The 24,504-nt window shown below is 39.4% G+C and overlaps 1 protein-coding gene across 1 annotated transcript; it reads left to right on the forward strand.

The window, feature by feature from the left end:
- The first annotated feature begins 2,058 nt into the window (after nucleotides 1-2,058).
- On the forward strand, nucleotides 2,059-24,504 carry LOC145127092 (uncharacterized). The gene is made up of 5 exons (XM_079062338.1): nucleotides 2,059-2,194; nucleotides 23,520-23,543; nucleotides 23,630-23,710; nucleotides 23,764-24,191; nucleotides 24,255-24,504. Exons 1-5 carry the CDS (start codon nucleotides 2,059-2,061, stop codon nucleotides 24,285-24,287), a joined length of 702 nt encoding a protein of 233 aa, XP_078918464.1. The 3' UTR covers nucleotides 24,288-24,504.

Below are 24,504 nucleotides of genomic sequence, written 5' to 3' on the forward strand. Positions count from 1 at the left end.
TGGATAATTAGGAAGATGGATAATTACCATTTTAAGATAATATTATTATATTAGTTTTAGGGTTATCCAGGGTTTCCATGTTGCACTATATAAAGGGCTTTACCCTTAGAATTCCGGACAATCTAATTCCTCTAGCCTAGGCCGAAATTTGTCCTCCCTCCTCCATCCTCTCTCCATAATCTCCTTCTTGCAAGCTTGGGTGTGAGCCATCAAAGGCACGACAATTGTGGTGCTTGCTTCCAAGAGTTCAACAACAAAGGTATGTTATCTTAAACCCATCTATAGAAAATTTTGATTATACCTAGGGTTAGTGAGTTCTTGTTGTTCAATAGGATGTTACATTAATAGTGTTATGACTTAGATCTTCAGGTCGCATGTACCCTTAAGTGTTAAGGATTTATCCGCGTTAATACGTGTAAACCCTTCAGTGGTATCAGAACATATGGTTGTCTAGAAATTGAGTGTACATTGCTTGAACTTGAATAAGGAGGTTATACAAAATCGTCATTCTGTTTCGACACCACGATGTAGTGATCTGCGAATTCATGTTCTTTTCGTTCGACCATGACGTGGTAATTGTTTACCACGACGTGGTGGACGATCAGATCGCCAAAATCGGATTTTTTGCTTAATCTCATGAATTGATTACGATAATTACCTTAAATAATGTTTTAATTATGTAAAACTGAATAATTATGTAAGTAATTAGATATCCTTATCTTGAATTCATGAATTATCTATAATGATTGGTTTATTTTAAATTAAATTAATTCTTTAATTTTGAAAAAAAATAATTTAAACCTAGTATTTTGAAAAAAGTTTAAAATACAACGTATACTATATGTAAAATTAAAAGTTAAATTATTACTATATGTATAAGACTAAGTCAGTCGAACGGCTAGTACGCCTCATTCACGAAGCTAGTCTAGAAGGGGGATATAAGGAAACTGCCTATAAAATGGTAGTTGAATGGGTGTCCACTCTCACCAACCGCTTCCTTGATAGGTGGGGGGTCGTTAGCTGAACGGGCTTGATAGGACAATTATTTCTCATTAATAAGTGTGATGCTATTAAAAGTAATTAAACCTTTTTATTAAAAAAATCCCAATCTTAGTTACTTTAGAAGGAATGTTAATTTGTATGCTAACCCATGAAAATGCACATTATACTTTACAGTAGTTAGTGGAGCACGTGTGGTTATCCGGCACACTAATATTGACTATAAAGAGTAATAATGGGCACCTCAAATATTATCATTGATTAATCGAGCGCGTGTGGTTAACCAGCAAATTAAAATGAGATGATAAATGATATCGAGAGTGCCAAGCTACTTTGCATGGTTATTCACATATTGATTGTGATTCTCTGTATCCGAGTCACAAATGGAAGAGCATAATCTGAGATTAAACAAGCCATCGAATAGTTTCAATGGATCTCAAAAGATCTAGCATTTCACTTAACTTAATTTCTTTCAAGTTTTGTTTAATTGGTGGAATTGGTAAATCATCATTTACCTACCTTTATAAAATTTGCAATTAGATTATGGCATTCATTTTCTAAGTTGTAAATCACATAGCTGTGTCTTAGCCTTAATATTTCATTTTTGGGTTGTTATATTAAGGATTATTCTTATCTCACTAAAACTACCTTCCTTTTACAGATGTCTACTTCAAGTGATGCTTATGGTTCCTCCTCCTCCCATAACTTTTCATTGTTGAACATCTGCTCGAAAGTGACATTGGATGGCACCAACTACAACGACTGGATATGCAACATTAAGATGGCCCTTCATTTCGAGGATAATGAGTATGTCCTTGAGAAAGAACTAAATGAGATTGACGAAGAGAAGGCCACTCCCAAAGTATTAGCCTTCTACAAGAAGACTACAATGATGCAACAAAAGTTGCTTGCATCATGGTAGCTACCATGAGTCCTGAATTGAAAAAGTTCTATGAGGATTACTGGTCGTACGAGATGAAAAAGGACCTTATGGAAAAGTACCATAAGAAATCTCATCAATAAAAGTACGAGGTGGTAAAGTCCCTCATAACAAGCAAGATGAAAGATGAAGAATCTGTTAGCAACCACGTGCAAAGGATACAACGATACATGGATTGCCATGTTAGGATTAATGTGAATTTAGATGAGGAGTTGGCTATTGACATAGTCTTGAAATCCTTACCAAGTTGTTACGGTTAGTTCATGATGACACATCATCTGAACAACAATGTGACCACCTTGTCTCAATTGCACAACCTCCTTCTAATAGCTGAAGCAGGGATGAAGGGAAAGAGTATTGCCTCCACTCCTACTAGTGCTCCGGTTCTGGCCATTAGTCTAGGGAAGGGGAAAAAGAGGAAAGGTCCTCCAAAGCAAAACTGGAAAGGAAAGTCTTGTAACATCCCGACTCCCAGGTATAAAATTTGAAGGGTTTATTTTCATTACACAAGACCTACTCGACGAGTTGGAGGCCTTAACTCGTCGTGTAGAAACTAGCCAGCCCGCGTGAATCTTAGACCCTACTCGACGAGTTGGAGGACCCCAACTTGACGAGTTAAGGTTGTGCTTGAAAACCCTAATTTTTAGGGTTTGAACCCTATTTAAAGGACCTTAAGTCCTCCCTCCAGCCTCCCTTACCACCTTCACGTCCATAAACAAACCCTAATCGAGCTAACCTTCTATTTCTTGTGTGTGTTTGGTCCATTTCTTGAAGAGACTTGGGGATTTAGAAGCTTGGGACGAGAAGGGGCTTGTAGATCCAGCATCTACTTCGTTTTGGCATTCATTTGAAGGTAAAAAGTCATTACATTGATCATGTTCTTGTTAAATCTCTCCATTTAAGATTTTAGGATCATTTCTAGCTTATTCTTGAAGCATTTCTGGTATTGAGCATGTTTTGAAGTGAGGAGTTTAGATCTGGACTCCTCTAAGCCCTCATGGACATAAAGTTCTCGACTTTATCGAGCTTTGGCCCCTCTCCATGCCCTAGACCTCTTCCTAAGACTAGTTTTGGGTGTTTTAGCCTCCTGAGGCCTTTCATGCAGGTAAAGTTGGCAACTTTACATGGTAACTACACCCTAGGAGGCTAGATCTATAGTTTGGAGCCTTAGTTTCGCTTAAAAGCATTTGAATGAGAAAAGGGTTGAAGGAACTTGACGTGTTGCATAGCCAAATCGACGATTTGGTTTGTGTTTTTCCGAATCTTTTGGAGACTGCATGGACTCGACGAGTTGTTTGGTAACTCGACGGGTTGACTCGGGTTTTTGCGGTTTCTGAGTTCTGAAGGAATCCGACGAGTCTGTAAGCTGCACTTGACGAGTTGGGTCAACATGGATTGTTGACCTTGACCGTTGACTTTGACTTTGACCAAGTTTGACTTCTGAGGGTACTCTGGTAATTTGGGTCTTGATAGAATTGGTCCTATGATGATTGTAGGTGGTTGAGCTTGGAGCTTTGTTTGGGATTCGAGTTATCAGTTCAGCACTACTTGTGAGGTGAGTTCTTCTCACTATATCAACAGGGTCTCAGGCACCAAGTCCGGCCCTTTTTGGATTGTATACTAGTTATAGGATGATGCTATGTTAGTGATTTGTTATATTTGTATCATGGTTATAGGATGATGCTATGTTTAGTGATCTGTTAGATCGGTATCATGGTATATAAGATGATGCTATGATTAGTGATCTGTTAGATCCGTATGATTATCTGTACATGCAAGATAGCATGTGATATTATGTGTTATTTGTATGATTGGAGGTTGGTTGAGGCGGTCCTGCTTTGTACTCTAGGCTAAAATACCCAGGGCGGCTCGGATAGACTGCAGACCCATATGGACGTACTAGTCAGGCTGAAGGCCTGGAGAACGGTCCAGACAGGCTGAAGGCCCGATAGGGCGGACAAGACATGCTGAAGGTTCTGAGAGTGGGCCAGATAGACTGAAGGACCGGTGAGGGCGGTCCAGTCACACTGTAGACTCTGAGAGTGGGCTAGATAGACTGAAGGCCCGATGAGGGCGGTCCAGTCATACTGTAGACTCTATATGCATGTTGTTTGTTATGACATTGTTCTGGTTTGTATGGCGTTGGTATTTTGGGGGAAATCACTAAGCTTCGGGCTTACAGTTGTTGATTTTGTTTCAGGTACTTTAGAAGATCGTGGGAAGTCGAAGCCTTGATCTTGCACCTCCTCACATTTTATGATTTTGATTTTTGGGATACTCTGATATGAAACTATTTTAAAAACATTTTGTAATAAATAATGGTTTTTGAATGCTTGAAAAAGTTTTAAATTGGCTTGAATTTTATAGATGTTACAAGTTGGTATCAGAGCCTTGGTTTGAGTGAATTGGAGGAACACTCATGTGAATCCAGTCTCAAACTAAGGAAAAGATTTGCGAAATGATTTTCAAATGGTTTTAAAAATATTAAAGGAGGATGCAAAGTGTACGATCAGCTGGAGTCAGTAAGTAGACCCCAAAATACCTTACGGTTATTTGATATTGTGATATGCTAGAACATCATGCTAGTGCTAGGCTAGAGATCTTCAGGAATTACATGATAGAATTGTCTGATTATATGATGCCTAATAGCCTAGGGTGTTCCTTATATGAAATTGACATCATTACAGTAGTTACTTAATGTATGCATCATGATCGTATATAACTAAGATCTTATAGCCTGAGAATGTTTGGTTTGGCCTTATTTCCTGTTCTTATTTCATGAAGGGTTTAGGGTTTGGATCATGTATTCGAAAGTCTATATGGTCCAGCGTTATGTATGGCTAGCATACACAACTGCTGCATGGTTGGTGGAAGTTTCATAGATGAGTTATGCGGGGTCGGTTGGCCAGTTATAAGATATTTAGCCTTCCTCTCGGAGTGAGGATTGAGCGCTTGCCTATTCTTATGTATATTGTAAGGGCATTGTGATGATACTTGAGACATATATAGGTAGGTGTGGAAGGTAGTATGGGCCCGTACTACTAGGACTTCGATAACACGAAGCCCCCAACTTTTGATGGGATTCAGGACCCGATCATAGCCATAAGGTGGCTATCTGACGTAGAGGGATGTTTCTTCACATGCTCATGTCCTACTGACCAGAAGGTCAGGTGTGCTCTGAACCTGGTAAGGTCTAGAGCAAAGGACTAGTGGAGACTGATGACGGGGTCATATTCTGATGAGCAGCGAGCAGCGGTTACTTGGGATTAGTTCAGGGAGATGTTCTGCTCTCGCTATATTCCGCGGGTGGAGCGGCAGTGGCTGGCACAAGAGTTTTTGGATTTGAGACAGGGCACAGAGTCGGTGACGGAGGTCACCAAGATGTTTACTGAGAGGGCGATGTTATGCAAGGAGTTTGCTTCCGAACAAGCTCAGATGACACGTTATCTGAGCATGCTCAAGACTGACATCAGACAGTTTGTTGCTACCCAGCGCTGTGATACACTACTGGAGTTACAGGAGGCCGCTAGGCGGCATGAGCTTGAGATTGAGCTTTAGTTAAGAGAGCAGCGGCAGGCCTCGACGCAGTCACAGCCGGCGCTGAAGCGGTCCAAGACCACTGATTCTAGGTCTGGAGGTTAGCGTGGTCGCACTTGTGGGAAGTGCGGGAAGGTTCATTCTGTGGTTTGTCGATCAGGTAGTGGGTACCGTAAATACGACAAGGAGGAGCACTTTGTGAGGGACTACTGCCAGTTAGCCCCGGTTCGGGATATGAGGATTCGTAAAAACTGCAATCAGGTTGGTCACATGAAGACCAACTATCCATTTCTCACTGGTTGGCCGGCGTAGGCTCCAGCACCGGCTACACTGAGGATTACTGACGGGAGTCAGGGTAGAGCAGAGCCCCCGAGGGCTCGGGGACGGGCCTTCCAGCTCACAGCCGGGGAGGCCGAGACAGCACCAGATGTGGTTGCTGGTATATTTCTATCCCTATTCTCATTGATTATATTTATTTTATGCTTATATGTTTGTACCTATGTTAGGTACGTTCTTAGTGAACTCCTTACCTGCTCTGGTATTTTTTGACTCGGGGGCGACTCGGTCTTTTGTCTCGCAATCTTTTAGTAGGGAGTTCAATTTTCCCTTAGGATAGCTAGAGTGTCCGTTGCGAGTCTCCATCGCCAACGAACATCAGATTTCCGCTTCTTCATATTATAGAGGTTGCGTTCTGGAGATCTTTGGCGTATCCTTCCCGATTGACCTGATGCCAATTCACATGGGGGAAGTTTGTGTGATAGTGGGTATGGACTGACTGAGTCGCTTCATTGCCATGATCGAATGCGAGGGTCAGCGTGTGGTAGTTCGAACCCCAAGTGGGGGAGAAATGGTTATCTACGACGAGGGCACTAGGTTGGGTTCAGGGTTCTGTTCAGCCGCTAGGGCTCGACAGTATATTCAGCACGAGTGTGTAGGTTATTTGGCGTATGTGGTGGATACGCGGATCAGGGACCACGTCTCGGTTTCAGAGGTTCCAGTCGTCAGAGAGTTCGCTGATGTGTTTCCGGAGGAGTTACCCGAAGTGCCTCTGGAGAGGCAGGTTGAGTTCAGGATTGACCTTGTACCAGGTGCGGCCCCTATCGCCAAGGCGTCGTACCGATTGGCACCACCTAAGATGCAGGAGCTATTATCTCAGTTGCAGGAGCTGCTAGGCAATCAGTTCAACCGTCCGAGAAGTTCTTCGTGGGGAGCGCCGACTCTCTTCCTCAAGAAGAAGGATGGTTCACACCGGATGTGCATCGATTACTGGGAGTTGAAAAAATTAACGGTGAAGAACCGTTATCCACAAGCACGTATTGATGATCTCTTTGATCAGCTACAGGGAGCATCCTTGTTATCCAAGATAGACTTGAGGTCTGTGTACCATCAGGTCAGGGTGCGGGAGGAGGACGTGGAGCAGACCATGTTCTGGAATCGTTATGCACAATATGAGTTCGTGGTGATGCTGTTTGGGCTCAGCAATGCATCGGCGGTGTTTATGGACCTGATGAATCGGGTGTGAAGACCGATGCTCGATCGCTCGATTATCGTGTTCATAGATGATATCTTGGTGTATTCCAAGACGAGAGAGAAGCATGAGGAGCATCTCCGCGAGCTACTGGGAGTTTTCAGGCTAGAACGGCTTTATGCCAAGTTCTCAAAATGTGAGTTTTAATTGCGAGAGGTTTAGTTCCTTGGACATCTCATTAACCAAGAGGGGATTTTCGTCGATCCGGCTAAGGTCGAGGCGGTTATGAAGTGGGAGGTTCCGAAATCTCCCTCGGATATCAGGAGTTTCTTGGGATTGGCAGGGTACTATCGGAGATTCATACATAATTTCTCCAAGATTGCAGTACCCCTCACTCGTCTGACGAGGAAGGGGGTGGATTTCTGGTGGGGCCCTGAGCAGCAGATGGCATTTGAGACCCTCAGACAGCGACTTTACGAGGCTCCATTCTTGAATCTCCCGGAGCGAGTTGAGGATTTTGTAATGTTATGTGATGCATCCATCACAGGACTGCGAGCGGTCCTCTTGCATAGAGGACGAGTGATAGCCTACGCATCACGGCAGTTGAAGCCGTATGAGACGAGATATCCCACACACGATTTGGAGTTGGGAGCGGTGGTATTCGTTCTCAAGATTTGGAGACATTATCTCTACGGGGTCCATTGTACCATATGCACGGACCAAAAGAGTTTGAGACATATCATGGATCAGCCGAACCTGAACATGAGGCAGCGTAGATGGCTAGACGTAGTAAAGGATTATGACTGCGAGATCATTTACCATCCGAGTAAAGCGAACGTTGCGGCGGACGCCCTGAGCCGCAAGTCGGCTGGACCTTCTATTCCAGCAACATGTATGAGGATATCAGTAGATTCTCCACTTGTGAGCTTGATTAGGGAAGCTCAAGCTTAGGGTGTACGACAGGAGAACTGGAAGCTGGAGATAATTAGGGGCGAGATCACCAGATTCGGCAGAAGAGCTGCGCCGACTGGCGCCGATTTGAGTTGGAGTTTCAGGTCGGTGACATGGTGTTACTGAAGGTCTCACCCTGGAAGGGTGTGATCCGTTTCAGGAAGAGGGGAAAGTTGGGTCCCCAATACATCGGGCCATTCAGGATTATTGCCAGGGTTGGCAAGATGGCGTATAGACTGGATCTTCCGGAGGAGCTCAGTCAGATTCACAGCACTTTCCACGTTTCACAGTTGCGAAAGTACGTATTAGACGAGGATGTTGTCGTGTCGTTGGATGACATTCAGGTGGACGAGTGCTTGAACTATGTCGAGAGACCCATAGCTATAGCGGAGAGAAAGGTGAAGGTCTTGAGGAACAAGGAAGTACCTTTGGTAAAGGTACAGTGGAAACATCAGAAGGGATCCGAGTGGACTTGGGATCCGGAGGACGAGATGTGGGAGCATTATCCGGAGTTGTTCACCGCAGCAGACTTCGAGGATGAAGTCTAGCTTAAGTGGGGGAGAATTGTAACATCCCGACTCGCAGGTATAAAATTTTAAGGGTTTATGTTCATTACACAAGACCCACTCGACGAGTTTGAGTCCCCAACTCGTCGTGTAGAAACTATCCAGCCCGCGTGAATCTTAGACCCTACTCGACGAGTTGGAGGTCCCCAACTCGATGAGTTGAGGTTGTGCTTGAAAACCCTCATTTTTAGGGTTTTCACCCTACTTAAAGGACCTTAAGTCCTCCCTCCATCCTCCCTTACCACCTTCACATCCAGAAACAAACCCTAATCGAGCTAACCTTCTATTTTTAGTATGTGTGAGGCAAAAGAGTGTGTGTTTGGTGCATTTCTTGAAGAGACTTGGAGATTTAGAAGCTTGGGACGAGAATGAGCTTGTATATCCAACATCTACTTCGTTTTTGCGTTCATTTGAAGGTAAAAAGTCATTACCTTGATCATGTTCTTGTTAGATCTCTCTATTTCAGAGTTTAGGGTAATCTTGCTTATTCTTGAGGCATTTTTGGTATTGAGCACATTTTCAAGTGAGGAGTTCAGATCTGGACTCCTGTAAGCCCTCATGGACATGAAGTTCTCGACTTTATCGAGCTTTGGCCCCTCTCCATGCCCTAAACCTCTTCCTAAGTCTAGTTTTTGGTGTTTTAGCCTCTTAGGCCTTGCATGTACGTAAAGTTGGCAACTTTACGTGGTAACTACACCGTATGAGGCTAGATCTATAATTTGGAGTCTTGGTTTCGCTTAAAAGCGTCTGAATGAGAAAAGAGCTGAAGGAACTCTACGAGTTGCACAGCCAACTCAACGAGTTGGTTAGGGTTTTTCCGAACCTTCTGGACACTGCATGGACTCGACGAGTTGTTTGGTAACTCGTGGGGTTGACTCGGGTTTACTTGGTTTCTGAGTTCTGAAGGAACTCGACGAGTCTGTAAGCTGCACTCGACGAGTTAGGTCAACATGGACTGTTGACCTTGACCGTTGACTTTGACTTTGACCAAGGGTTGACCAAGTTTGACTTTTGAGGGTACTCTGGTAATTTGGGTCTTGATAGAATAGGTCCTATGATGATTGTAGGTGGTTGAGCTTGGAGCTGTGTTTGGGATTCGAGTTATCAGTTGAGCACTACTTGTGAGGTGAGTTCTTCTCACCATATCAACAGGGTCTAAGGAACCAAGGCTGACCCTTTTTGGATTGTATCCTGGTTATAGGATGATGATATGTTAGTGATCTGTTAGATCTGTATCCTGGTTATAGGATGATGCTATGTTTAGTGATATGTTAGATCGGTATCCTGGTATATAGGATGATGTTATGATTATTGATCTGTTAGATCCGTATGATTATCTGTACATGCTACCTAGCGTATGATATTATGTGTTATTTGTATGATTGGAGGTGGGTTGAGGCGGTCCTGCTTTGTGCTCTAGGCCAACATACCCAGGGCGGCCCGAATAGACTGCAGACCCATATGGTCGTACTAGTCAGGCCGAAGGCCCGGAGAACAGTTCAGACAGGTTGAAGGCCCGATAGGGTAGACCAGACATAGTGAAGGTTCTGAGAGTGGTCGAGATAGACTGAAGGCCCGGTGAGGGCGGTTGTGACAACAGTCAAATTTAGGTCAAAAATAAATTGATCAATAATCGTAATTGGGATGAACAAAGTGGTAGAGATTGTAACAAGGTTTCCAAAAATATAAAGAACACTATAATTCGAGTTATAACGAAAAAGTTATGACCAATCGAAAATCCGCGACAAAACCGGCAAAACATTGTTCAGCGTAAAAAGTGAATTTTCGATAAAAGGCTTTTTAGCCTTAACAATCTAAATGAAAGTTGTAGAATATGTTAAACCGAGAACGTTCATAAAAACTAAAAATTCAAAATATAAATCGATCGATATTTAGCCGACACAACTTAAACGAGAATCGAAGGTCTCGTCAAAAGTAGTACAACGGTAAAAAGACAGACGAAAACGGACGTCGGATGAAGAAGTTATGAATTTTTAACGGATTTCCCCCGGTGTGTTAAAAATAATAATTTGAAAAATAAAGTCAAAATTAGACGACGAAGTCTAAACGAAAGTCGTAGAGTATAATTTTACCTACGCGTGTATATAAAGAACGCCAAAAACGGATCTCGTATGCGAAAGTTAAGAATTTCGCAAGTTTTTGGCACAAAAATCAAGAAAATGTTGAAAACCGGGAAATTTCGCATGGGTGACCTTCGGACACGTCACCCTCGCATGCGAGCCTCCACGTGTCATCTTCTGATTGGACCGCAGATGCGTGTGTCACCTGCTGAGTGGTCCGAAGTCGTCATAGGTGCTCCTGATTGGACCGAGGCTCGGTCCACTCCTGATCCGACACCACCGAGGAAGCTTCCGAGACCGCCTCCAGCTTCGGTCCTCCTTCTGACGCGTGTCTGCTGACTCGCCTTCGCATGCACCGGGTGTCCGAACCGAGGCCACCTCCTCGCCAGCTGTCCGATGACTCACTTACCTCGGCCGAACCCTCGCACCCCTATATAAAGGGTGCGAGACTTCTCGGATTTGAGAGGTTTTTCACCCCAAATTTCACCATTTTTCACCTTTTCACACCCTAAACTTTCTCACGACCCCCCAAGGCCCCGGTATCGTGTCTAAAACCCGAATCAAGCCCCGGAGCCCCGGAATTCTCGAGAAGATAACCTCTTTCCAGTCGAAGTGCTGCCCGCATAAAGCCGGTTTTTACTCAAAAACTCGCGGTTTCTTCGAGAAAGATCATCAATAGAAACGAAACGCTGCCCAAATCACCACTTATCAAAGTGAGTTCATACCCCTATAATTTACCTTTTTAATGGTTTTTAAATGCTTTTTAGGGGGGGGGGGGAATACAAGTTGAACACAATATAAATTGTGTTAATAATTGTGTGTGATAATAATCACACAAAGGCTTTCCTTATGCTTTTAAGGATTACCAAATATTTCCAAAATGACTTAAAGCCATGTTAAATCTTTAAAGTCATGTAAACTCCGTTAAATTCTTTGAAAAAGGTTTTATAAACTATTTCAAATTATAAATGCCAAAATCATGTTTATATATGTATAAATATATAAATAAGATTTGAAGGGCTTAGGACTAATGAATTATCTTATTTCCTTTTCCTTGTTTGGATGTGGAATTAAGGTGGGGTTATTTGTCCGAAGGTCGTTTCCTTCTTAATTATATATATATATTATACATATATGAGTATAAAAGGTTACTCCTTTCGGTATCATTAGCTTTGTATCATGCTGAGCAAAGGTGTTCATCCATGAGAAATCATGCTAATCAGATAGAACATATAAATTATAATAGGTATAATTTATGATTCAGAACTAAATATACAAGTATGATTCACGATTGTATACTTTCCAAGGAAATTACCAAAATTCATTTAACTATACCAGGATATGTATAATACCTTTAATATATGAACAACATATTAAAGAAGTAATAATACATCATACCACGTTTTCATTAACAAAGGTACAAATACAACGTACCAGGGTTAACAATCATGGGGTAATAATACATCATACCGGGTTTGGGATTAAACCACTTTTACAAAGGAAACGGTTTATGGGATTAAACCACTTTTACAAATGAAACGGTTTACGGGATTAAACCACTTTTACAAATGAAACGGTTTATGGGATTAAACCATTTTTACAAATGAAACGGTTTATGGCATTTAACTACTTATCAAATGGAACTTAGTCATTCAATCTCTGTAAACTAGTATAACTTAAAGGACCTTTAGTGGTTAATTCTATAAGTCCTTAGTTATTACATCAGAGTTATACATAAGTAATATCCGATTGATAGTGGAATGTGTGACTTCCGCCTTACTTCCTGTTCCTTGTTTGGTTGTGGGCTTAGGGCAGATACACCCATTTAATTGTCCATTCGATATTAGGTTATATATAATTAGTATAAACTAAGTAATTACAGAGGGAAACTATTGAGGTTATCAATCTATCACCTCAGGAAATATAGGCTTTTCTGGTGGAACCAGTGAACTTTTCCAAAGAACTTAGAGTATACTTAACAGAACTAAAATACTTATGAACTCACCAGCTTAAATGCTGATCTACTCTTTCCAAATAACTTGTATTCTTAGGAATCCATTAGACAGGTACACTCCCGAAGCTTTTGAGAAGACTACCTCGTATTGTACTGCGACTCTTGTCTTCTACTGTACCTAATTTAGTGTTTGAATATGTAATGTTTAAACATTTATGTAAAACTTATACTTATTAATGCAATGGTTGTTTGTACTTTGATTACTATATTGCATGTGTTGTGATACTTACCTGAAGTCCTCTGCCCCCGAACATTTCCGCCGTTTTGGTTTGGGGGTGTGACAGCGGTCCAGTCACATTGTAGACTTTGAGAGTGGGCGAGATAGACTGAAAGCCCGGTGAAGGTGGTCCAGTCATACTGTAGACTCTATAGGCATGTTGTTTGTTATGACATTGTTTTGGTTTGTATGGCGTTGGTATTATGGGGGAACTCACTAAGCTTCGGGCTTACAGTTGTTGATTTTGTTTCAGGTACTTCAGACAATCCCAGGAAGGCGAAGGCTTGATCGCGCACCTTCTCACTCTTTATGATTTTAATTTCTAGGATACTATTATATGAAACTATTTTGAAAACATTTTGTATTAAATAATTGTTTTTGAATGCTTGAAAAAGTTTTAAATTGGATTGAATTTTATGGATGTTACAAGTCTCAAGATGGGTCGTCAAGCAATGGACCCACAGGTAAATCCAGTTCTGATGCTCCTCCTGTCTCTTATCCCAAAGAGGCCACTTTCTTTTACTGAAACGACAAAGGGCATTAGAAACGAAGTTGTCCAAAGTATCAACAAGATATTAAATATGGCAAGGTGAAGCCGACTTCTGCAGGTATATACACTATCTCATCTAATAACTCATCATCTTTTTGTTCTTCGGTCCTTGATAAATGATGTGGATTTTAAATTTGTTCTGTTTTGCAGGGGCTAAGAAGAAGTGAGGAGGTAGAGCACGGTAGAATGAACTTGATATGGGGAATAGGCGATTTGCGCCTGTCACCAAGATTGGAGTTTATAGTCTAGTGCTTAGTAATGGTGTTGATTTGGATTTGATAAATCATCGCTACTCGTCAGAAATGACATGAAACATATATTTTCATGCATTGTTCTGAAAATGTTTTAGATATTCTTTTAATGATGAGAATGGTTCTATTTATGCTTATAAAAATGGTGTTCTTTTAATTTTGAAGCTTTACCCTGTGATGGTGTGTATGAAACTATGATGTGTGTAGACAATTTAGGCAATAGTGTATTTCAAATTGATTCGTCTCACTACTAGAAAAACAGCCTTTTACGACGCGCAAACAATGAGACGCATGAATATACGATACACATTTTTTGTGCGTCCTAAAAATAATATCAGTTTTCTAAATTTTGAAGGACAGAGGACACACATTTTTGCGTGCCCTAAAATTAGTGTCCAACAAAAAAAAACATGGAGGGCACCTATAATAAAATAACGCGTCGTGTAAAGGTGTCGTTTTATAATTTTTATCTATGAAAGCGCGTTCTTCGTTTTTTAAAAGCCAAGGGGGAAACGAAATCCAAAAAATTAAAAACCCCGCCTGTTGAGTCTCCTCCTTCTCCTTCGGTATGATGTAAAATCCTCTATCCAAGAAACCCTAATAGCATTGTGTGCCTGCAGATCATTCTCCCGTTCGTATTTTTGGAGCTCAGCAACAGCGATACAGAGGTTAACGGTGGAAAATATCCTCTTTTCTCCACCATTATCTCCCTCTCAGACTTCTTTATTTCCCTAATCCTCTTTTCTACACCATTTTCTCCCTCCCTTCTCTCTGCAAACCCTAAGCCATCGCCACCACTATTGACCCCTAAAAACTCAATCCACACTTCACAAGCCAAAACTCTATTTGCAACTATATTCATCCTAATACCCTCGTCCTCAATCTCTCTCAACACCTTCATTCGTCACATCCTAATACCCTCTGACCGTTCCACTTCTTCATCTCATTTGTTTCTCAGTTTTTTTAAGATCGAAGTTACTTAGTAAATACAGTTTTACTTGGGTCGAAATAAGAAAAGATATGTGTTGATTTCAAAATCAAAATCTTCTCCATCAACTCACCGTCAAATTAATGAGAGTAGACCGGAGAAAGTAACAACGGTCGAAGCTAATAAATGCCCTTCAACACGGCTATGTTTCGTACATAATGGCAGCGGAAGTGACGGTGTTGTTGATAAGCCTAAACAACACTCATCTTCGAAGACACATTTAAAGAGAAAGGTACTTACATGGATTTTTAGTTGAAATTCAATAGATCATCCAATGAATTTGTTAGGGATTTTACTGATTAGAATTATAGATTTTCTTCTCTAAATTTTTTTGACATCTTCATTTCTGTTAATTAATCATTTACATCTATATATTCCATCTTCTTACTTCTTTTTATGATTGTTTAAACTAATTTATTTTTGGGTAATGATTCATTTTCAATTTTACATTTTGGTATTGAATTTCGTTCTCCTACATTCCATTCTTTTGGGCGTTTTGGTTCAAACCCTTCCATAGGACTACAAACATGTTAATCGTTTATGTTACAACTTCCATTTGTGTCACACCCCGGCCGTCGGCGGAAACACCGGGCAGTGTAACGTCATTTCTCGTATCATAGTTATCAACTTCCTAAAAACACATGCAATTTAAAATACGTCAACATAAAGTTGGTGAGTCCACAGGTTTTGACTCCGTATAAAAATAATACATTTTCCAAGTTCAAAAGTATAGTTTTGAAAGTATCATTTTGACTCTCCAACATTCAGTATATATATCCTAGGTATAAAAGTTTACTTACCAAATAAGTAGTTTACCTATAAGTCTCATATACTATGAATATAAGTGTTTGTAATTCCATACAAACGAAAGTTGCTACGTATAAATCTTATTTCAATTCTATACGAGTAAAACCGCTACGTATAAATCTATTTCAATTCTACACGAGTAAAACCGCTACGTATAAATCTATTTCAATTTTATACGAGTATGTGTGTTAGGTATAATTATCTACTTAATATACAAGTAGTATACCTACAAGTTTCTTGTACCCAGAGTATAAGTGTTTGGGAAACTTATACTTAACATTAATACTTGTATAACGACAAAGTATAATGCTTCTAACAATTTGCTACCATGAGTCCGTAACCGCGACTATATGACTAGTTTCAAACCTCTGCTTGATGCGACAAGTTTCGCATCTTAAGATAAGTTCCACACGCTTCATCAACGTCGGAACAATAAACAAACAAAAGGACAGTTCGTCACTCGCACACCGTTGTGTTGTAGCTAGCAACCACGAGTGGGGTTGTCAACCCGTATCTTATTCATACACGACTTCCTCACTCACACGGGATTAACTGTTACAGGTCAGAGGATTTTCCCTAAGATTTCCAATCTTAGTTGATGAGTACAATAACTCATGTAGACTTGTCGAGTTCCGTTAGTTCTAGTAGTAAAATCATATTCATGTCTAAAACCCTAAGTTATTAGACTATGCTTTAAAAATTACTCCTAATATTTATAATACTTAGGCAATACAACAGGTATAATTAGAATTAAAAACAGGTTTTATCTTGACATAAAACCAATAACAACAACATATAACATACCTGGTTTTATCTTGACATAAAACCAACAATAACAACATAGTTATCAATTAACATATAGAACTCCCGAATATAACTTCAGAACTATATCGCCCACAACATATATAGAGAATCCTAAGTATAACTCAAGATCTACATTAATTCAAGAACATGCTAACAAGTTGATAATAGTTGTATATATTCAAAATATTATATTTAGAACAACTATATCCCGGTTAATATAACTATCTTCGTTGATACTAATATACTATCATATAGACATAATAGTAACGTATATACAATATTTAGCATGCGTTTTCCCCCGAAAATATTAGAAAGTGGGGTCGTGAAACTCACCCTAGTAGCGTGATTTTATGTAATCTAAGCAGAAACGGTCAGAGGCACGAGGTCGTCGGGGCTCGGGATGCAAGAGGGCTTCAGCAAATGAGAGAAAGGAAAGAAGTTCGGGTGTAAGAATGGCTGAAGTCGGACCTGCTATTTATAGTAATATTTTTGTCCCTCACGTCGTGAGTTTTATAAGACTCACGTCGTTAGTCTAGCATGATCATCTCGTAGACTGGCCATTTGTGTCCTTAGCTCCGGAAGGTGGCCAGATGAGTCCTCACGTCGTGAGTTTGGATCTTATCCCTCCATAGACTCATCACACACCTTCTAGATTCCAAGATGTGGCAAAATGACTCCTCACCTCGTGAACATCTATGCTCACCTCGTGAGTTCAGTCAGATTAGGGTTTCTGACAGCTGAATCTTCGAAAGGTCGTAACTTTCACATACGAACTTTGTTTTTGACGTTCTTTATATGCACGCGTATGTATTTACAAGTACTACAACTCTCTTTTAGACTCCAATAGCTAATTCTAAGTATATTTTGAATTCCTCTTATTATATAGATTTATAGTGTTCGGTTTATCATAACTTCGTCGTGCGAAGTCAGATTCAGATGTTCTCTATATTTTTGGAATCGTAGGGACGTATACTTTGAGTTGTATCATAAAGAAAGTTGATATTTGTATTAGAATTTATCATGAACTACATAGCACTCTTATCACATTATTAGTTTAACAAAATCACATTACATGATTGGCATAATCACATGTGATTGTCTATTGACCTATTTTGACTGGTGTTACATTCTCCCCCCGTTAGAATAATTTCGTTCCAAAATTTATCTTATGGATGGGGTTTTGTCAAACAGTTGGGGGTATTTTTCTTTCATCTGATCTTCACGTTCCCAAGTAAATTCAGGTCCTCGTAAAGAGTTCCATCAAACTTTCACTATGGGAATACGACTTTGCTTTAATCGTTTGACTTCTCGATCCATGATCTCAACAGGTTCTTCTACAAAGTTGAGTTTCGTATTGAATTGTATCTCTTCGAGAGGTATAACAAGAGTGTCATCGGATAGACATCTTTTGAGGTTTGATACGTGAAAAACATCGTGCACATTACTAAGTTCTTGAGGCAACTTGAGTTGGTATGCGACAGAACCAATTCTTGCTAGAATTTCAAAAGGTCCTATATACCGTGGGTTTAGTTTGCATCGTTTCCCGAATCGAATTACGCCATTCCAAGGAGAGACCTTCAACATTACTTTATCTCCAACTTGGAATTCTAAAGGCTTACGTCTTACGTCAGCATAGCTCTTTTGACGATCACGTGCAGCCTTTAATCGATCCTTAATTTGCACGATCTTTTCAGTTGTCTCATGGATTATTTCTGGTCCAGTACGTAGGGTATCGCCCGTACGTTCTCTGGCCATCTGCGTATCTCCAACTTTTGCCCAACATATTGGGGAACGACATTTCGTCCATAAAGAGCCTCAAACGGTGCAGCCTTGATGCTGGTGTGATGACTATTGTTGTAGGAAAACTCAATTAACGGTAAATGAGCATCCCACGCATTTCCAAAGTCTATTACACAGGCTCGGAGCATATCTTCTAAAGTCTGAATGGTTCTCTCACTCTGACCATCAGTCTGTGGATGGTAAGCTGTACTCATATCTAGACGTGTTCCTAAGGATTTTTGTAGAGATTGCCAAAATCGTGAAGTGAATCTACTATCTCGGTCAGAAATAATAGAATTTGGAACTCCATGCAATCTGACAATTTCCTTAACATAAATTCTAGTCAGCTTCTCCATCTTGTCGTTCTCCTTAATTGGTAAGAAATGGGCGGACTTAGTCAATCTATCGACTATTACCCAAATAGTGTCGAACCCACTAGGAGTTTTAGGTAACTTAGTGATGAAGTCCATTGATATTTGCTCCCATTTCCATTCAGGTATTTCTGGTTGTTGAAGTAAACCTGAAGGATTTTGATGTTCTGCCTTTACTCTAGAACAAGTCAAACATTTGCTCACATAAGTAGCAATTTCTGCCTTCATGTTTGGCCACCAATAATGTACTTTTAAATCTAAGTACATTTTGTCAGAGCCTGGATGCACGAAATATTTGGACTTGTGGGCTTCTTCTAAGATCAAGTCCCTGACTCCACTGAATTTAGGCATCGAAATTCGGTTCATATAGTGTCGCGTTCCGTCATATTTTTGTATAAGTTTCTTTTCCATTCCTCACAAAGCTTCTTTCTTGATGTTTTCTTCTTTTAGAGCCTCAAGTTGAGCTTCTCTAATTTGTGCGGTAAAGTTAGAATGGATAGTTATAGTTAATGCTCGTACCCGATGGGGTTTAATATATTCTTTCCGGCTCAAGGCATCTGCTACCACGTTTGACTTTCTGGGATGATAACGAATCTCTAATTCGTAATCATTCAACAATTCAACCCATCTTCGTTATCTCATATTTTGGTCGAAGATGTGCTGGAGACTCTTGTGGTCGGTAAAAATAGTACACTTAGTACCGTATAAGTAATGTCTCCAGATTTTTAGTGCAAAATCTACAGCTCCCAATTCAGGACCATGGGTAGTGTAATTATTCTCATACACCTTAAGTTGTCGTGATGTGTAGGCGATAACTTTTCCTCTTTGCATCAACGCACATCCCAATCCTTGATTTGATGCGTCGCAGTATACGACGAAATCATCTGTCCCATCTGGAAGGGATAGGATTGGTGCACTACACAACATTTGCTTTAGTTTTTGAAAAGCAGCTTCTTGTTTGTCTTCCCAGTTGAACTTCACATCCTCCTGGGTTAGTGTTGTAAGCGGCTTGGCTATTTTGGAGAAATTCTCTATGAATCTACGGTAATAGCCAGCAAGTCCTAAGAATTGACGCACTTCTGTTGGCTTCTTTGGTGCTTCCTAATTCCTGATTGCTTCAACCTTGGAGGGTTCAACATGAATCCCTTTTTTTTACTAACTACATGTTAAAATTTTGTACTTCTCTAATCCAAAATTCACATTCGAAGAATTTGGCGTACAACTTTTCTTTTCTTAGTAGTTCCAAGATTATTTGCAAGTGTTGACCGTGTTCTTCCTTGGTTTGTGAATATATCAATATATCATCGATAACTACTATCACGAATTTATCCAAGTACGGTTTGCAAACACTATTCATGAGGTCCATGAACATTGTTGGAGCGCTGGTCAATCCAAAGGCTTAACTAGGAACTTAGATTGACCATACCGAGTCCTAAATGTTGTCTTCAGAACATCGTCTTCTTGTACTTCGAGTTGATGGTATCCTAATCTGAGATCTATCTTGAATCTTCTAAAATCTTCAAGTGTTTTAGTCTATCAACCACCGTATCCAAGTTTAGTTGTGCATCGGCCTGACCATAATTAAACATAGGTGACCAGTCTATGTTTAGTTGTGGTTCGTACCATATACAATAAAACTCGACTAAGTAGTTTGACCTAAAACATTGCGTTGAATTCTTATCGAGGGTTTGGGTTTTCTATATTTTTGGGTTATATACATGTGTTCTCATCGCAGGACTGAGTTTATACATAACTTTATATCTTTGTGTTTCTTGTATTCACGAGTATTATTAATTATTGTTTGTTACTTCAGGTCTATCTGATAAGGCACTGGACAGTCAGGACAGTCGGTGGGCAGGATCATTTTAGCATATAACCGTTCTGAAATCCAGCAACCCAAGCGACGTGTCCATCCTGTCACCAATCCCGTAAGTAGTCCTTCAGTAGAATATTTAATAATACTTTATATTGTAGGCTAAGGGATATACCTAAACCTAACAGAGTAAGCCCTAAACTATAGTCGTGCTTTCCTAAGAAAGTACTAATTCACTATAGTTAATAGCTCTGATACCAATCTGTCACACCCCAGCCGTCAGCGGAAAAACCGGGCAGTGTAACGTCATTTCTCGTATCATAGTTATCAACTTCCTGAAAACACATGCAATTTAAAATACGTCAACATAAAGTTGGTGAGTCCACAGGTTTTGACTCCATATAAAAATAATACATTTTCCAAATTCAAAAGTATAGTTTTGAAAGTATCATTTTGACTCTCCAACGTTTAGTATATATATCTTAGGTATAAAAGTTTACTTACCAAATAAGTAGTTTACCTATAAGTCTCATATACTATGAATATAAGTGTTCGTAATTCCACACAAACGAAAGTTGCTACGTATAAATCTTATTTCAATTCTATACGAGTAAAACCGCTACGTATAAATCTATTTCAATTCTATACGAGTAAAATCGCTACGTATAAATCTATTTCAATTCTATACGAGTATGTGTATTAGGTATAGTTATCTAATTAATATACATGTAGTATACCTATAAGTTTCTTGTACCTAGAGTATATGTGTTTGGGAAACTTATACTTAACATTAATACTTGTATAACGACAAAGTATAATGCTTCTAACAATTTGCTACCATGACTATATGACTAGTTTCAAACCTCTGCTTGATGCTACAAGTTTCACATCTTAAGATAAGTTCCACACAATTCATCAACGTCGGAACAATAAACAAACAAAAGGACAGTTTCTCACTCGCACACCGTTGTGTTGCAGCTAGCAACCACGAGTGGGGTTTTTAACCCGTATCTTATTCATACACGACTTCCTCGCTCACACGGGATTAACGGTTACAGGTCAGAGGATTTTCCCTAAGATTTCCAATCTTACATGATGAGTACAATAACTCATGTAGACTTGTCGAGTTCCGTTAGTTCTAGCAGTAAAGTCATATTCATGTCTAAAACCCTAAGTTATTTGACTATGCTTTAAACATTACTCCTAATATTTATAATACTTAGGCAATACAACAGTTATAATTAGAATTAAAACTAGGTTTTATCTTGACATAAAACCAATAACAACAACATATAACATACCTGGTTTTATCTTGACATAAAACCAACAATAACAACATACTTATCAATTAACATATAGAACTCCCGAATATAACTTCGGAACTATATCGCACACAACATATATATAGAATCCTAAGTATAACTCAAGATCTACATTAATTCAAGGACTTGCTAAAAAGTTGATAATAGTTGTATATATTTAAAATATTATATTTAGAACAACTATATCCCGGTTAATATAACTATCTACGTTGATACTAATATACTATCATATAGACATAATAGTAACGTATATACAATATTTAGCATGCATTTTCCCCCGAAAATATTAGAAAATGGGGCCATGAACTCACCCTAGTAGCGTGATTTTATGTAATCTATGCAGAAACGGTCAGCGGTACGAGGTCGTCGGGGCTCGGGATGCAAGAGGGCTTCAGCAAATGAGAGAAAGGAAAGAAGTTCAGGTGTAAGAATGGCTGAAGTCGGACCTGCTATTTATAGTAAGATTTTTGGCCCTCACGTCGTGAGTTTTATAAGACTCACGTTGTGAGTCTAGCATGATCATCTCGTAGACTTGCCATTTGCGTCCCTAGCTCCGGAAGGTTGCCAGATGAGTCCTCACGTCGTGAGATTTATAAGACTCATGTCTTGAGTTTGGATATTATCCCTCTGTAGCCTCGTCACACACCTTCTAGATTCCGAGATGTGGCAAAATGAATCCTCGCCTCGTGAACATCTATGCTCACCTCGTGAGTTCAGTCAGATTAGGGTTTCTAACAGCTGAATCTTCGGAAGGTCATAACTTTCACATACGAACTCCGTTTTTGACGTTCTTTATATGAACGCGTAGGTATTTACAAGTACTACAACTCTCTTTTAAAATCCAATAGCTAATTCTAAGTGTATTTTAGATTCCTCTTATTATAGAGATTTATAGTGTTCAGTTTATCATAACTTCTTCATGCGAAGTCAGATTCAGATGTTCTATATATTTTTGGAATCATAGGAACGTATACTTTGAGTTGTATCATAAAGAAAGTTCATATTTGTATTAGAATTTATCATGAACTACATAACACTCTTATCACATTATAAGTTTAACCAAATCACATTACATGATTGGCATAATCACATGTGATTGTCTATTGACCTATTTTGACTGGTGTTACAATTTAAACCACAGAGTTCGTATGGTGCACATAGTGAAAGTTTACACTTTGTTACTGCTTATTTATGATTATATCAGATTTAAAATTAGTTTGCATGCTTTATTAGGGTGTTGCAAACAGGAAAGAGGGAGGAACAGATATGAACAGCGAGAGCAGCCAGTCACATAGTGTGTCAATATAGGGTAAAGGATTCTGTGACTCACCTTCGGTTTGGAAGGTTAAATTTGGTAGACCTGGTTGCTTCTGAAAGGTAATTTAGTAGCTTAAACCATCTTCTATATATGTTGTGTCTAGATTTGCATCGTTTTCGATGTTGTGATTCAGAAAAGGCTTCACCAGTTTCGTGTCCTGTTGTCAAATTGTGAGCAATTTTCAACATCTGATGGGAATAATATGTTCAGAAATTTTCAGAGATAAAGTACATGTATGCAAATGCTGACAAGTTTACATACAAGTATGTAGAATGTAGTATGTTTTATTGTAGACTTTCATATGTTAGGATCAGCAAATCTTAGTCATTTAATGTGATAATATTAGCGTGTATATATATTAAGTTCCTATTTATTACAATATAAGTAGAGCAACTGTATCCGACATATTCAAATGAGTTGATTCTGGTCTATATTCTTTCATTTGAGGAGGGACTGCTTAGGCTTGATTTTTTCTTGTATTGACATTATCCATTTATTATCTCCCGATTTTAATTTTGTATGTGTTTGATAAATTTCTGTTAATTGGTGGTCTACGTGCTTTATAAAGCTCTTTTGGGCAGGCAAGGCAAGAAATGATAGAACATGTTCACTATATATATTGTAATAAATTTTTATTATTGTTTTTGGGTATCTATAGATAAATGATTAAACAACAATTTTATCCGTTTTCATGAAAGAACCTTACATTTATTGTTTTCTGAAATTATTTATGATGTTTGCAGATGCTAAAGCAAAAAATGGGTCAAGTATTCAACAAAGTGGGGAGACAAAATTCTACCAGATTCTCTTCTCAACTTGTCTAATGAAGATGATATTCTTTTCATGGATGTAGATGTGAAGGATCATATGAAAGATACAACGGATGATGTTCCTAATCAAGAAGTTGATTTATGCAATGTTGATGTAATTCCTGGTGTTCAAGATGATGTGGTATCAACATCAGTATCACATATAGAATCTGTTCAGCTTACAGAAGGGCAAATTATTTTTGCACTTCGAACAGTGAAGATCCAGACATACCATGTAATGATGATATCTTTTTACTGTTTCACCCTTCTACTCCTTTTCCTCCTTGTATTGGACAAGTTGCTACAACAGATTCCATGTATCCATTATCTTCTTCATCTCATGAGAAAGATGAACAGGGGATAATCACAGTAAGAAAAGGGAAAGATCTTACTCCACCATGTTTCCCAAGGCCAAGTGCTTTGCCTGAATTTGGGTCTGTTTTCAAACGCAATCCATCTGAGGTTGAATATCGGGCCCCACTTCCTGTGAAGCCGAATAATCATCTTAGGATTCCTGGTCAAACTAGGTCAATGCAATTACACACACCTCTAGAAATCACCCGGAATGGACTGCTGGAGGAAGGTGGTGCTAAAGCTGAACTTCAGGTTACATGTACAAATGGTTTGGTTTGATCATTATTTTATTTATTTATTTATTATTGTGAACAGGGTTTAGGAAGCCTGACACTGTACAATGGATGATTCTAATATATCGGACCAGAACAACTCTGATGCTGCTGCTGACATACCTTACTTCTCTGATGTTGAAGCTATGGTATAATTTTTATTTATTGTGAACAGGGTTTAGGAAGTCTTTAATAGTTTATGAGGTATTATTGTTCAATGGACTTTACCCATGCTCAGGAGTCATGCCTTGCAAGTGAAGGTACAGTTTCTTATTTGATTATGATTCTTGCAA

Source organism: Lactuca virosa, chromosome 7 (genome assembly GCF_052849685.1).
Source record: "Lactuca virosa cultivar CGN04683 chromosome 7, Lactuca_virosa_CGN04683_v6, whole genome shotgun sequence".
NCBI classification, from domain to species: Eukaryota; Viridiplantae; Streptophyta; class Magnoliopsida; order Asterales; family Asteraceae; genus Lactuca; species Lactuca virosa.

What these genes read in the sequence shown, in the direction of transcription:
- LOC145127092 (XM_079062338.1), top strand. Translation starts at nt 2,059, where the DNA reads ATGAAAGATGAAGAATCTGTTAGCAACCACGTGCAAAGGATACAACGA. An exon ending in CAATGTTGATGTAATTCCTG is followed by an intron (nt 23,711 to 23,763) that starts GTGTTCAAGATG and finishes GAATCTGTTCAG; the next exon opens with CTTACAGAAGGGCAAATTAT. An exon ending in GTGCTAAAGCTGAACTTCAG is followed by an intron (nt 24,192 to 24,254) that starts GTTACATGTACA and finishes TATTGTGAACAG; the next exon opens with GGTTTAGGAAGCCTGACACT.